The sequence below is a fragment of the Chiloscyllium plagiosum genome, chromosome 6 (genome assembly GCF_004010195.1).
Source record: "Chiloscyllium plagiosum isolate BGI_BamShark_2017 chromosome 6, ASM401019v2, whole genome shotgun sequence".
NCBI classification, from domain to species: Eukaryota; Metazoa; Chordata; class Chondrichthyes; order Orectolobiformes; family Hemiscylliidae; genus Chiloscyllium; species Chiloscyllium plagiosum.
The window spans coordinates 50,155,729-50,172,127 of NC_057715.1; the positions used below are offsets into that span (position 1 = coordinate 50,155,729).

Consider the following 16,399-nt stretch of genomic DNA (forward strand, 5'->3'; position numbering starts at 1 on the left):
GGAGAGGCTGAACAGGCTGGGGCTGTTTTCCCTGGAGCGTTGGAGGCTGAGGGGTGACCTTGTAGAGGTTTACAAAATTATGAGGGGCATGGATAGGATAAGTAGGCAAAGTCTTTTCCCTGGAGTTGGGGAGTCCAGAACTAGAGGGCATAGGTTTAGGATGAGAGGGGAAAGATATAAAAGAGACCTAAGGGGCAACATTTTCACGCAGCAGGTGGTACGTGTATGGAATGTGCTCCCCATTATGCCATTTTTATAAATGGCATAACTATATGGAGGTTTGGATTAGTATGATTGTGGATGACACAAAGATCGGTTAGGTGATTAACAGTGAAGTTGAGTGGCTTGGGCTACAAAATATAAACAAAGTGATCAGATGGGCAGATAAGAGGCAGATGGAATTTAACCCAGAAAAGTGTGACATGATTCATGCTGGAAGGAGTAATCTGACAAGGAAATATTCAATGAAGGACATAATACTTAGGTGTTCCATGGAACAAAAGGACCTTCAATCTCTGAAGGCAGGACAGCATGTTAATAGAGTAGTGAAAAAGGCAAATGGGCTATTTGTATTCATCAATCGAGGCACAGATTACAAAAGCAGAGTAGTCAATATTTAGAACTTTGGTGAAATTCTGGTCACCACATTACGGGAGGATAGAACAAACAACAGTACAACACAGCACAGTACAGCACAGTACAGGCCCTTCAGCTCTCTACGTTGTGCCGGTCTTTTGTCCTACTCTAAGATTAGACTAATTTACATACCCTTCATTGTATTATCTTCCATGTGCCTACCCAAGAGTCACTTAAATGTCCCTAATATATCTGACTCTACTACCACTGCCAGCAGTGCCATGCACTCACCAATCTCGGTGTAAAGAACCTATCTCTGACATCTTTCCTAAACTTTCTGCCAATTACCTTAAAATTATGCCCCCTCGTGATAGACATTTCTACCCTGGGAAAAAGTCTCTGGCAATCAACCCTAGCTATGCCTCTCAAAGTTAAAAATCACACAACACCAGGTCATAGTCTAACAGGTTTAATTGGGAGTGCCGTTCCTTTATCAGGTGGTTGTCACTAGCTTTCAGCCTCACATCCTTTAAAAAAGTACCTGGATCAGCACTTGGCACTTTATAGCGTCCAAGGCTATGGGCCAAGTGCTGATAAAGGATTACATTGAAGGTCAGGTGTTTCTCAATTGTCGGTGCAAAGTTGATAGACCAGAGGCCCTCTTCTTCACTGTATGATTCTATGAACATTTTCTATTTTTATTTTAAATTGTTTCCACTGAAAAGACTTGCAAGTATTTTCACTCACCCTGTTCAGACACCTTATGACTCAACTCTCTGGTAGATGGGATTTGAACATGAACCATCTGACCCACAGGTGGAACAATGACACTGCACCACAACAGCTCTTAGATTATGTGAGCTATTTACTCTGAAGCAATCATAGGTAAACTGAAACTATTGGCTTGTGTAAGACATGCACAAATTGTTTAGCAGCTGATGGAAAGTCAAAAGCGGTTAGTCCTTGATGATAGGGATAAAAGGTTGATGGGCTGGAATGTTTGGAGTGTTAAGCATTATAAGAACAAGTGACATATGCATGCATATTTTATGAATCTGTGCACTCGTCACACAGTATATTAAAAATGTATGAAGAGTTCAGCAAGACCAATTAAACACTCCATTCATCGTGGCAATTGTGAAGCTTTTTCACTGGGTAACCTTTGAGATGGCCAGCTGACCTACAACCCTAGCAACGAGTCACCACACTCAACCTTGAAGCACTGCCAGCTCACTAGATATGCTTCCCATGCAGAAATGCATTTACAGCCCATAAATCAATTTTAGTACAATCATAATAACTCAAGTGTGCACAGGAGAAGTTATGCTGACATGTTTATGGCACACTCCTTCAAAGGCTGTGCTGAGACTGAACAATCCGTTCTACTGCTTACATCTAGTGGAATCATTAATTAGAATGGCTTTAAAATAATTGTTTTGTAGTCCCTGATGTTTCAAGCTTTGTTTTAGGTATAATTTTTAACTTGGACTTAGTGTTTCTCATGCTGGCAGCACCTGTCAGAAATGTAGGCAAGCACCTCACCCAAAGTCTGATAAAAGGAATACTGTGTGCATTCAAATCCCAAATGTTCCACAGCAAACTGGAATCATTAAAGTAAATGAAGGTACTTATTTCAGAACATTGAACAGAATTAATTATAGAAGAAAAATGTTTAAGGAAATTAACATTAACTGATAAGTTTTTTTTGAGAGAATGACACTTTTCTATAGGATTCTATTGTGAAAGGGAAGTGGAGAAAATGTACTATAGATTAGCCTTAAGAGGTACACCTCTAAACTGACCAGTGGTGGAATTGTTCATAGCTCAAGAAGTACATGGATTGGGCTGGGCTTCCCCCAGCCCGACCCTACATCCCTGAACTTATGCCCTACACCTTCTGGCTCTCATGATATACGTTTACCTTCTCTTCACAACATCTTGAATCCCATGACCACTCGCACCACCTTTCCCCTCATTCTTATTATCATATCCTCCCTTCCCCCTCCAACAATCCAACCACTACACTCATTCTCTCACCATTTAGCTGAGTAAAACAACTCCAAAGTCCATTAATAAAACAAATACAAGTTTACAAACCACTAACAGCCATACTACTGCAAGCAGGTCTGTTTTAATAAAATTGCATTTTCTAATCTACAACTGGAAGATACAAATTACCAGAACCTCAAGTAACCAGTGAAGGTACAACTTTGCAACAAAAATATACACCAAAATACTTTATGTCAATATCATTACTTTATACAAATATTAGTCATAGATGCAAACACTTGATCAATTGATAATGTAGACAGAATAATTCACTACTGGAGGTAGAACAATGACTGTGCAAGCTACTGTAGACCTGGGGCATACCTGTATGAGGTAGTATGCAACTCTTTGGTTACTATTTCACTGGACTTGTGGGTGAATAACCTATTCTTGTGGGTGTCTAAAATTACAAGAAATCAGTTATGACCTTCAGGGCCACTGCTAAATCAGTGATCATTTTTGACCACGTCTGAAAGTTTTCTTAATCAGTCAACAGATTACTGGTAACCTTCCTGTGGAATCAATTTCTTAAGACATTCTGCCTGAACATATCAGGAAACATCAACCACAAATATGTTAAAACGAGTTAAAAAAGAGAAAGTAGAGATTGGGACTATGTATATCTTGGAAAGCTGACACAGGTACCTGTCGGCCTCATCTTGCACTGTAACCTTCCATGAATCTATGTTGAGGTAATCCCTGGTATGATTGTATACTTTTCACGTCCACTATTGTTTACTTCCTAATCATGCTTTTCCTGCTTATTTCTGTAAGGTTTAGACCCATAGAGTTATATAACGATGAGAACAATTTAAACCTCAAGTACATTTTGCTGAGTCATATGTTTTTATGATATTGATAACAGGTACAAACTTTAATTGCTATCAATATGAACATTGATGGCCTACTAGAATTGGTTTTGGGGGCCCAAGTTTTCCATGTATTTATTAACAGTTTAGACTATAAAGCTACATACGTGACATATGACATAAAGCTCTGCAGTATTGTAAGCAATGTATATGGAAGTAGAAAATTACAAAACAATATTGATAAATTAATTGATAGACAAACCAATGGCAAATACATTTCAATGTAGAAAAGTGTGTGAAGTTATCTACTTTGCATCAAAAGATATGTGTTTTTTTTATAATCATTCACGTGATGATGGTGTCATTGGCTAAGCCAGCATTTATTGCCCATCCCTCGTTGCCCACAAAGTAATTGCAGCTTGGAGTCAACCACATTGCTGTGGGTCTGTAGTTGTGTAGGTAGACTAGGTAAGGATGGAAATTTCCTTCCCTAAAGGGCATTACTGAACCAGACGGGTTTCTCTAACAATCGACAATAGTTTCATAGCCATCATTAAACTCTTAATTCGAGATTTTCATGGAAGTCAGATTCCACCATCTGCCATTATGGGATTTCAATACAAGTCCCTGGAAGATTACCTGTTGTAATGTTTCAACTTTACATAGGTCTCTGGATTATTAGTCTAGTGGCATTATCACTAAGTTATCACCTGCTGCTTGCTTTCACAAAACTGAAAAGCTAGAAATGAAGGAGATCCAAAGTGAGTTGGGGGTCCAAGTTCACAAATCATTAATATGCCATGAACAGGTCCAGAAAATCAAAGAAAAAAGCAAGTGTAATGCTCGTGTAAATATTTTGAGAACTAGAATACAAGGGGCAGAAATCATGCTATAGGCATGCAAAGCTTTGATTTGTCCAAACCCAGCCTGCTGTAACCAGTTCAGAGCAATCCCCAGAGAGCGAGGAGAAAGTGAGGACTGTAGATGCTGGAGATCAGAGCTGAAAATGTGTTGCTTTCGGGCATATGCCTGAAACCTTGATTCTCCTGTTCCTTGGATGCTGCCTGACCTGCTGCGCTTTTCCAGCAACACATTTTCAATCCCCAGAGAGCATAAAGCATAACTTCAGCAGAAACCTGGTCACACAAACTAAGTTTGTATTTCCTGATCTTGGAAGCTAAACAAGCTCAGCATAGTTAGTGTTTGGTTGAAAGACTGCCTGGGAATATCAAGTACAGTAGGCTTTGATGGTCTTACGACGCAGTGGTAGTCCCCCTAACTGCTGAACCCAAATAGGTCCGGGTTCAAGTTGCACCATTCCCAGTGGTGTGATATTGATTATTTTTATTCTAAATATTCAGGAATGCAATCAGTTAAACTCAACATAAGATTAGTGCTCAAACTTAGGGACTGAACACAAGAAATATCCCAAGTTGTAGAAACCACTTTAAATTTGAATGATAAGTTTTTTCCAAAACAAAAAGGCATTATTGCATACAGAGCAATGGCAGGTATCTGGAGTTAGGTCACAGATCAACCATTATCCCATTGAATGGAAGAACAAATTTGAAAGGCACAATGGCCTACACCTGGTCCACGTTTATGGCCGATCACAGTTTTGCATTACAAGACAACATGAAACTACTTTAAGCATCAACAGATCAAAATGTCTCATCACCACCAGAAGGGCCAACAGTGAAGGAAATAGCTAGACATTAAAGACAGATTTAACCCAATCTCCAATCTCCAACTTCAAACATTGTTTCTATGATTGGAATCTCGGTATGACACTTAGACCAGGAACAGTTCCAAAACCCTCTGCTTACATTTTTAAGATGAACAGATAAACATATAAACACTATGGGCAGCACGGCGGCACAGTGGCTAGCACTGCTGCCTCACAGTGCCAGAGATCCGGATTCAATTCCCGCCTCATGCAACTGTCTGTGTTAGGTGAATTAGCCATGCTAAATTGCCCATAGTGTTAGGTGAAGGGGTAAATGTAGGGGAATGGGTCTGGGTGGGTTGCTCTTCTGAGGGTCGGTGTGGACTTGTTGGGCTGAAGGGCCTATTTCCACACTGTTTTATAATTGATAAGGAGGTGGCATTGGATAGGTTGTCATAGAGCTGTACAACATGGAAACAGGCCCTTTGGTCTAACCAGATATCTTAAATTAATCTCGTCTCATTTGCCAGCATTATGTTCATATCCCTCTAAACCCTTTCTATTCATATACCATCTAGATGCTTGTTAAATGTTCTATTGTACCAGCCTCCACCACTTCGTCTGGCATTCCCAACATGTACCACCCTTTGTGTGAAAAAGTTGCCGCTTAAGTACCTTTTAGATCATTCCCCTTTCACCCTAAACCTAAACCTTTGGATCCTAACACTCCCAACACTGCCCCTGGGGAAAATACCTTGTCTATTTACCCTATCCATGGTCCTCATGATTTTATAAAATATCTATAAGGTCACCCATCAGCCTCTGATGCTCCAGGGAAAACAGCCTCAGCCTCTCCCTATAGTTCAAACCCTTTATGGACACTTTCAAGTTTCACAACATCTTTCTTATGGCAGGGACACCAGAACTACATGCAATATTCCAAAAGTGGCCGAACCAATTAACTTCATAACTCCCATACCCAATGCACTGTCTGTACTTGATGTTCTTATCAATCCTAAGATCAAATTGGATGAGTCAATGACACTGAGGAAAATGGGAGTGGTAATTATGGAGGCACTGGCCATAAGTCTTCAGGTTTCCTTAACCTCAGGGGTGGTGCTAGAGTGGAAAATTGTAAATATTATACCCTTGTTCAGAAAAGGATGTAAAGGAAAGCCCAACAACTCCTATCTGGTCAGTTTAAACTCAGTAGCGGAGAAAGTTCTTGAAATGTTCATTCAGGCAAAGTTATTTGGCATTTGAGCAAATGCAAGTTAATTCAGGAAAGCCAGCACAAAGATATTTAAGAAACTTGTGTTTAATTATCTTGCTAGTGTTTGAGAAGGTCAATGAAGGTAATGCTGTTGATGTAATGTATATGGACAAATGCCAGAGACATTTGATAAAATGCTAAACAGCAGTCCTGTAAGCAAAACTATAGCTCATGGAACAAACAAGGATAGAAAATTGGCTGAGTGATAACAAACAGGCAATAGTGGTTAATGGATATTTTTTGGACTCAAAGATGATTTGTTGTGGAGTTCTTCAGGTGTTATTGTAGAGTGATGATAGTCTTTCCTAATATATATTAAAGATCCAGACCTTTGTGTGCTATTCTTTGTGATTCTCTGTTTAAAAATGATCCTTAGCAATCATTCAGCAGACTTGGCAAAGTGCCTTGATTTTTTTCCCCCTAATAAAGTGAAACCATTGATAAAAGGAAAGCACTTACATAAATTAATTGGCAAAATAAAAGCAATGGTAACATGATGAAAAGCTCTCTCATTTAGCTTGTAGCAATGTCTGACAGTGTGAAGAAGGCTGGCACAGTTAAGGCCTTCAAGTAGGAATTGAATTATTATCTAAAAGAGAAGAACTGTGGAGAGAAGATGGTTGAATGGTACTAGATTACATTATTCCTTAGGAAAGTCAGTACACACTACTGGCCAAATAACCTCCTTCTGTGCTGTAACAATTCTGCAATCCTGTAAAACCACAACTTTTTATTAGAATTTCAGTAATGGGCTGCATCACTATAATTATGTATATTACATTTCTGACTTTCTATCATATTTCATTATCCAACCAGGTATGCAGTGAATAAAAGACAATCAAATTATTCAGTTGATTATGAAAACATGGATATTATGTTATTTAATAAATCAGTGTTGTCAATGCTCATGTTTAAAATTTAGCACCAATTTTTCTCTCCCTCAATTTTAAAACAAACCCAAAGAAAACCATGAACATTAGAGTTTGGCCCTCCTTTGTGTTGTCTCAGTACCTAACTCGAAAGTAGGTTAAAGACTCACAACAGCCAAGTATATCTTCCTCTACCGCTCTCCTAACAATTTGTTCTAAGAGCTAGTTTGTAACAACTCTTCTCATAGATCATGAATAGCCTGCTCCTGACTTTGCCATCTCACGTGTCAACCACAGATTAAGGCCATCTCTGATCACTTTCCTGTATCAGTCCGCTCCATCTCCTCCTTGCCCCTGCATTTGTGCAGCTACCAAGCTGTTTAAAAGTACTGTCCACTTCGCTTATCATGATATTTATCCCATCAAAAACATGTCATTTGCTCACGTTGGCCATTACCTTGTAACAACCCTCAGTTGCACTTCATCATGTTCAAGAAACACTGGCTCGAATCAACATGGTTGAGAACTAGTTTAGTTACTCACTGTTGAGATCTGGCTGAACCACACAAAGCATCATTAGGACCTGCTGTCATCTGCTAAAACTGCTCATTCCTCCAAAGTAATCTTGGACAACAAAGACAGCCCCCACCTTTTAAAATCTCAAAAGTTGCAGATGACAATTTGGGTGGAAGGGTGAACTGTGAGGAGATGTTGCAATGTGATTTGCACAGGCTGAAAGAATGGGCAAATGCATACTACATGGAATGGAAGGTGGGGAAATTTGATGATGAACAGGGAAGTTTATTATTTGAATGGCTGTAAATTAAGAGCTCAACATTTAATGCTCTAGAAGACCTGGGTGTCCTCATGCACCAGACACTGAAAGTAACCGAGCAGATGCAGTAGGCAGTAGAGAAAGCAAACTGTATGTTGGCCTTCACATCCCTGTTCCTGTACTCAAATCCTCTGCCTGTCTTTCTACAATTATATAGGGCATTGGTGAGGCCACAACTGGAATATTGCGTGCAGTTTTGCTCTCCTCATCTGAGGATAGATGCTTTTGCCAAAGATGAAGTGTAGCAAAAGTTTACTAAATTAGTTCCTGGGACTAGGGTCTGATGCATGAGGAGACATTGGGTTGATTAGGATTGTATTCACTGGAGTTTAGAAGGGGAGTGGGGATAAATTGCATAAAAACCTATATAATTCTAACCAGACTAGACAGGTTAGATACAGAAAGAATGATCCCAATGTTGGGGAGAGTTCAGAACTAGGGATCCTAGTTTAAGGATAAGGGGAAACCTTTTAGGACTGAGATCAGCAGAAATTTCTTCACCCAGAGAGTGAAAAGACTTTGGAATTCACTGCCAAGAAAGTGGTTTGAGGCCAAAACCTTATGCATTTCAAGAAGGAGGTAGATATAGTTCTTGTTACTAAAGCAAACAAGGGATATGGGAGAAGGATGGGATATTGAGCTCAATGATCAGCCATGGTCATATAGAAAAGCAAAAGGATTGAATAGCCTACTTCTGTTCCTATTCTCTATGTTTCTATGTCTATATTTAGTTCCTCTCCACAAAATAACTTTTGCACTGCCATCCTCATCATTGAAAATGGGGCAGTACCTCCAGTTCCTCTCCAAAACCTTTATCACACTGTCACCCCCAAATCCATGCCCATATTTCACAGTACTCCAATCAGATGAATGCTCTGCAACATGTTGAAGTGGCATTTCCAAAGTCACAAATGATATCCTTCAAAACTATGAGCAAGGGAAATCTTCCCTCTATATCCTCCTCAATGCGTCTACAGCGTTTGACACAGTTTGTCGTACTATCACCTTCCAATGTCTCTCCATCCTCACCCGACTGGAACTAATTAGAACTGCTTGGCTCCATTCTTATCTGTCCAATCATAGCCAGACTATCCACTATAATACAAATTAACGGCAGATGTAGGCTATTCAGTCCTTCACGCCTGCTCTGTCATTCAAAATGGTGATCTGCTTGTGCACCAAATTCCACATTCTCATCTGTCCCTTAGATTCTTGTTCGGCAAAGGAATCAGAGTAATGTACCTCTGCCTTAAAAATATTGAATAGTCCACCTCAATTAACTGCTGCTAAATCCAAAAACCTTCTCAGAGAAAAAAAAAATCCCTTTATCTGTGTCCTGAAAGGTGATCCCTAATTTTAAAAGAGTCTCCTAGTTGTAGACTTATCCACAAGAGTAAAACTCCTTTCTACATCCACCTTGTAAAGACCAGTCGGAAGTTTAACTTGATCTTGATCAAATCAAGTTAAGTCAACCAACCCCCTCTGCTCTACTAAATTTTCATTAAATCGAGCCCAGCCTATCTAATATTTCCTCATAAAACAAAATGTTTATTATAGGTATCAATCTACTAAACCACTGCTGAACTGCACGCAACTTATTTATACCCTTCCTTAAATAAAGTGAGTAACAGTCTACACAGTATATCAAATGTGGTCTCACTGATGTCCTGTATAAATAAAGCTTATGCATTTACTTCCACATTCAATTTTTCTCATAATAAAGGCTAACATTCCATTAGCCTTCCTGATTCCCTGCTTCCAAGCATCCCAGATATCCACCCATTTTGAACAAAAGATGCATTCCCCCCTTTGTCATCCAGACAGTCCTCCACCACACCTCCTCCATTCCCAGCTCCACTGCTCTCAAACACAGTAAAGGCATGATCCACCTTGTCCTCACATACCACCCCATCAGTCTCCACATTCAATGTATCATCTTTAAATACTTTTGCGAACTCCCATTGGATGCCACCACCAGTAACATCTTCCTCTCCCCACCCCTCTCTGCCTTCTGCAATGACTGTTCCTTCACCAGTCCTTGGTTCCCACCAACCACCCACAAACTCCCTGTTACATTTCCCTATAATTGTAAAAGGTGCAGAACTTGCTGGCACACCACAGTGCTCACCTCCAAACAGCCCCAAACAGTCCTTCCAGGTGAGACAGAAGTTCTCACCTGCCTCTCCTCCAACCTAGTTTATTGCATCCAGAACTTCCAATGTGGTCTTCTCTACATCGGTGAGGCCAAATGTAAACTCAGGGCATATTTCACCGAGCATCTCAGCTGGGCCCGCAGGGGCTGACCTGACCTCCCAGTCACCGCCATTTTAATTCCCCCCTCCCACTCCCTTTCTGACATGACCTTCCTCAGCTCCTCCACTGCCACAGCGAATCAGACTGCAAATTGGAGGAACAAAACCTCATCGTCCGCCTGAGCAGCCTACAGCCTAAAGGACTCAACATCCAGCTCTACAATTTCAAATAACCTCCTTCCCACACCCCGACTCCCTTTCCATTCCCCACCCCCCTTCCATTCCATTTGTCAGATAAACCTTATTCCAACTACCCACCAGATTTATTCCTCCCATCAACCAAACAGGTCGTACCCTTTATCTGTATTCACCTATCCCTACCTTACCACTCTGCCCCTCTCCCCACCCAAAACCCTCCCCCAACCACTCCCTTTATCTGCAGTTCCTCTTACACCCATTCCACTTCTGAAAAAGGCTTACACTCAAACCATTGACTTCTCCACCTTCTGATGCTGCCTGGCTTACTGTGTTCTTTCAGCCTCCTGCTTGTGTACATGCACATTAACCTTTTGTTACATATGGCAGTAGAACACCTAAATCCCTCAAATTAAAATTGTTTCTCCTCTCATATAGCTTTCTTTTCTCCTCATCAACAACCCTTTCATGATGTAATTCACATTAGTTTCCACCTATATGCTGATGACCCCAATCTCTATCCCACCACTATTTCAATCAATCCCTCCAACAAATTATTAGACTTTCCAACATTTAACACTGGTTAATCAGAAAATTAAGCAGAATATTGAAACTATTGTAAAAAACCAAAGGAACTGCAGATGCTGTAAATCAGAAACAAACACAGAAGTTGCTAGAAAATCTCAGCAGGTCTGGCAGCATCTGTGAAGAGAAATCAGAGTTAATGCTTCAGGTCCAGTAATCCTTCCTCAGTTTAAATTTCTCTTCACAAATACTACCAGACCTGCTGAGCTTATGGAAACCATTGTGTTCGGTTCCCCCCATACACAGTATTACCTGGTCACTGACTCTCCGTCTTTTACTGGTAACTTGTCTGATGCAGAAGCAGTCTGTTCACCATCCTGGTGTTACATTTCACCAAGAGATTAGCTTATGATCGCATATCGGTGCAATCACTGATTTTATCTATTTCCACCTCTAAAACTTTGTCCAACTCTGTCTCAGTTCTTCAACTGGAATGCTCATTCATACTTTTGCTACCTCTGAAAATGACTTTGAAAATATATTTAGTTAGCCTACCATATTCCCTTACCCCACCCAACGAAATGTGCATTCGCCAAATCTCTGTCAGTATGTCCTAACTTTCACCAATTGCCATACACTCATTTCTCTTGTGCTTACTGGCTTCTCCTGGTTCTCACTTAAGCAACATCTCAACTTTATAACCATATCCTTGTTTTCAAATTTCCTCCTCCCCAACTCATTAACTTCTTCCAATTCCAGATCGTGAATATATCTGTGCTCCTCTCTTTCTAGCCTCTTGAGGATTCCCAATTTTTAATCACTCCATCATTTGTGCCTTCAGATTCCTCGGCCTTAAGCTCCTGCATTTCTCCCAACACCTCTGTCTCTCTTTACACATCTATGACACTGTTTAAATTCTACTTTCTTGATCAAGGCTATTAGCCTCAATTTCTTTCTATAGGGCCAAGTGTCAAATGTTGTTTGATAATGTTTTGATGAACCTGTACAAGAAGGACGGATTGCACCTAAATTGGAAGGGGACTAATATACTGACAGGGAGATTTGCTCGGGAGAATTTAAACTAGTAGGTTGGGTGGGGTGGGACCCAGAGAGATGGGGAGGAAAGAGATCAATCTGAGACTGATACAGTTCAGAACAAAGGCGAGTCAAAGAGTCAGGGCAGGCAGGGACAAAGCAGAGAACAAGGTAGGACTAATGAATTAAACTACATTTATTTTCAATGCAAGAGGCCTAACAGGGAAGGCAGATGAACTCAGGGCATGGTTAGGAACATGGGACTGTGATATAGCAATTACAGAAGCATGGCTCAGGGGTGGACAGGACTGGCAGCTTAATGTTCCAAGATACAAATGCTACAGGAAGGACAGACAGGGAGACAAGAGAGGAGGGAGAGTGGCGTTTTTGATAAGGGATAGCATTACAGCTGTACTGAGGATATTCCCGGAAGTACATCCAGGGAAGTTATTTCGGCGGAACAGAGAAATAAGAAAGGGAGGATCACCAATCACCTTGTTGGGATTGCATTAAGGACCCCTAATAGTCAGCGGGAAATTGAGGAACAAATTTGTGAGATCTCAGTTATCTGTAAGGATAATAGGGTGATTATGGTCGGTGATTTTAACTTTCCAAACATGACTGGGACTGCTATAGTTAAGGGTTTAGATGGAGAGGAATTTGTTAAGTGTGTACACGAAAATTATCTGATTCAGTATGTGGGTGTACTTACTACAGGAGGTGCAAAACTTGACCTACTCTTGGGAAATAAGGCAGGACAGGTGACTGAGGTGTCAGTGGGTGAGCACTTTGGCGCCAGCAACCATAATTCTATTAGGTATAAAATAGTGATGGAAAAGGATAAACCAGATCTAAAAGTTGAAGTTCTAAATCGAAGAAAGGTCAATTTTGACAGTATTAGGCAAGAACTTTCCAAAGCTGATTGGACGCAGATGTTCACAGATAAAGGGACAGCTGGAAAATGGGAAGCCTTCAGAAATGAGATAGCGAGAGTCCAGATAAAGTATATTCCTGTTAGGGTGAAAGGCAAGGCTAGTAGGTATAGTAAATGCTGGATTGGAGGTTTGGTTAAGAAAAAGAAGGAAGCATATGTCAGGTATAGATAGGATAGAACAAGCGAATCCTTAGAAGAGTATAATGGCAGTAGGAGTGCACTTAAGAGGGAAGTCAGGAGAGCAAAAAGGGGACATGACATAGCTTTGGCAAATAGAGATAAGGAGAATCCAAAGGGTTTTTACAGATACATTAAGTACAAAAGGGTAACTAAGGAGAGAATAGGGCCCCTCAAAGATCAGCAAAGCGGCCTTTGTGTGGTGCCACAGGAGATGGGGGCGATATATACGAGTATTTTGCACCAGTATTTACTGTGGAAAAGGACATGGAAGATATAGAATGAAAGGAAATAAACAGTGACATCTTGAAAAATGTCCATATTACAGAGGAGGAAGTGCTGGATGTCTTGAAATGCATAAAAGTGGATAAATCCACAGGACCTGATCAGGTGTACCCCAAAACTCTGTGGGAAGCTAGGGAGGTGACTGCTGGGCCTCTTACTGAGATATTTGTATCATCGATAGTCACAGGTGAGGTGCTGGAAGACTGGAGGTTGGCTAATGTGGTGCCACTATTTAAGAAAGTAATAAGGACAAGCCAGGGAACTATAGACCAGTGAGTCTGATGTCAATGGTGGGCAAGGGAGTCCTGAGGGACATGTTATTTGGAAAGGCGAGGACTAATTAGGGTGAATTAACATGGCTTTTTGTGTGTGGGAAATCATGTCTCACAAACTTGATTAAGTTTTTTGAAGTAACAAAGAGGATTGATGAGGGCAGAGCACGGTGTTTTGGGGCGGCATGGTGGCACAGTGGTTAGCACTGTTGCCTCACAGCGCCAGAGACCCGGGTTCAATTCCCGCCTCAGGCGACTGACTGTGTGGAGTTTGCACATTCTCCCCGTGTCTGCGTGGGTTTCCTCCGGGTGCTCCGGTTTCCTCCCACAGTCCAAAAATGTGCAGGTCAGGTGAATTGGCCGTGCTAAATTGCCCGTAGTGTTCGGTGCAGGGGTAAATGTAGGGGAATGGGTCTGGGTGGGTTGCGCTTCGGCGGGTCGGTGTGGACTTGTTGGGCCGAAGGGCCTGTTTCCACACTGTAAATAATCAATTCTAATTACTAATCTAGAGCAGTCGATGTGATCTACATGGACTTCAGTAAGGCATTCAAGAAGGTTCCCCATGGGAGACTGCTCAGCAAGATTACAGGGACAACTAGCCATTTGGATACAGAACTGGCTTGAAGTTGGAAGACAGAGGGTGGTGGTGGTGGAGGGTTGTTTTTCAGATTGGAAGCCTGTGACCAGTGGAGTGCCACAAGGATCAGTGCTGAGTCTACTACTTTTTGTCATTTATATAAGTGATTTGGATGGGAGCATAAGAGGTAGACTTAGTAAGTTTGCAGATGACACCAAAATTGGAGGTGTGGTGGACAGCGAAGGTTACCTCAGATTACAACAGGATCTTGATCAGATGGGCCAATGGGCTGAGAAGTGGCAGATGGAGTTTAATTTAGATAAATGTGAGGTGCTGCATTTTCGGAAAGCAAATCTTAGCAGGACTTATACACTTAATAGTAAGGTCCTAGGGAGTGTTGATGAACAAAAAGACCTTGGAGTGCAGGTTCATAGCTCCTTGAAAGTAGAGTCACAGGTAGATAGGACAGTGAAGGAGGGGTTTGGTATGCTTTCCTTTATTGGCCAGAGTATTGAGTATAGGAGTTGGGAGGCATGTTGCAGCTGTATAGGATGTTGGTTAGGCCACTATTGGAATATTGTGAGCAATTCTGGTCTCCTTTCTATCGGAAAGATGTTGTGAAACTTGTAAATCTTTTCTGAACACTTTCAAGGATATTGCCACGGTTGGAGGATTTGAGCTATAGGGAAAGGTTGAATAGGCTAGGGCTGTTTTCCCTGAAGAGTCGGAGGCTGAGGGGTGATCTTATAGAGGTTTATAAAATCATCAGGGACATGGATAGGATATCTTTTCCCTGGGGTGGGGGAGTGGAAAACTAGAGGGCATAGGTTTAGGGTGAGAGAGGAAAGATATAAAAAAGACTTATGGGGCAACTTTTTCATGCAGAGCGTGGTATGTGTACGGCATGAGCTGCCAGAGGAAGTGGTGGAGGCTAGTATAATTACAACATTTCAAAGGCATCTGGATGGGTATATGAATAGGAAAGGTTTGGAGGGATATGGGCCGGATGCTGGTAGGTGGGGTTAGATTGGGTTGGGATATCTGGTTGGCATGGACAAGTTCGACTGAGGGTCTGTTTCCATGCTGCACATCCCTATGACTCCATGACTCTTAAGTGCTTGGGAACGTTTCAGCAAATTATGGATGCTATGCAAATGTTAAGTTGTTGTTAAAGTAGGAGAAAAGCAAAACAAGATCGCCCCTTACGATCAAAGTTGTACAAAATTTAATTTTTAAAAAATCTGAACAAGTCGGCAGCCTGGTGCGGACAAGCGAGTGGTTTGTTGTTTATTCCACACACATTTTGACGTGTCGGTATAAAGATACAGCGTCGCACTTACCTACTGAGATTTCTTGAGCAAAGGCCAGAGAGATGAGCAGGAGAGGCAGGCCAGCCGATACCAGCGTGACTATCTTATCCGCGGCCAATTCCAGTCTCACTCCCCGGAGTCTGCAACCCCCCGGCTCCTTCAGAAGAAAATCCGAGAACACGTACTCGGCCGCAGCGTGAGTTATAGCCATCGCCCGTAGCCACTTATTCTAACCAAGTAAGTGTCAGTTTGCCCAGCTAAAGTACGGAGCTCATCCCCACAATGCAGAGTGTCCAGAAGGCGGACAGAGAGAATGACAGGATAAACCCGGGTGTGGTTCTGACGAGGGACAGAACCAACTTCAGCCTCCTCTCCACTGCTCGAGTGTTTTCAAACAAGATCTTTTTGCCTCGGATATCCCAGGCAGGCTTTCATTTTCACATGTGCCAATGTGAAGCTTGTTTCCAGAAGTGATACTTCCGGAGGTTTCACTGTTGTCGGCTTCCCCGCTTGGAGAAAGTGGAAATCCCAACTGCACTGTCACATGCAATAACAGCGTCCAGTGTTACAGTTTAACATTGCAGAACAAAGAAAGAGGCCATCACCGTGGATGAATACTCCACGCTGAATCATGATGTAGAGAGCCCAACGCAGTACAAAACTCGAAGGTTTATAACTTACCAGAAAATTGCTAATTTACAATTTAAGGAAGATTTACCTTTGTATGACGCCATTCACGATCCCTGAATGTCTCAAATTA

At 41.6% G+C, this 16,399-nt stretch overlaps 1 protein-coding gene across 1 annotated transcript in view; it reads right to left on the minus strand.

Moving 5' to 3' along the window:
- The window catches only part of panx1a (pannexin 1a), an 84,076-nt gene extending 67,882 nt beyond the window's left edge, over nucleotides 1-16,194 (minus strand). The window contains exon 1 of the mRNA XM_043691504.1: nucleotides 15,670-16,194. Coding sequence (XP_043547439.1) covers nucleotides 15,670-15,850 — 181 coding nt within the window. The 5' untranslated portion in view covers nucleotides 15,851-16,194. The remainder of the gene's footprint in view (nucleotides 1-15,669) is intronic.
- Nucleotides 16,195-16,399: the final 205 nt, after the last annotated feature.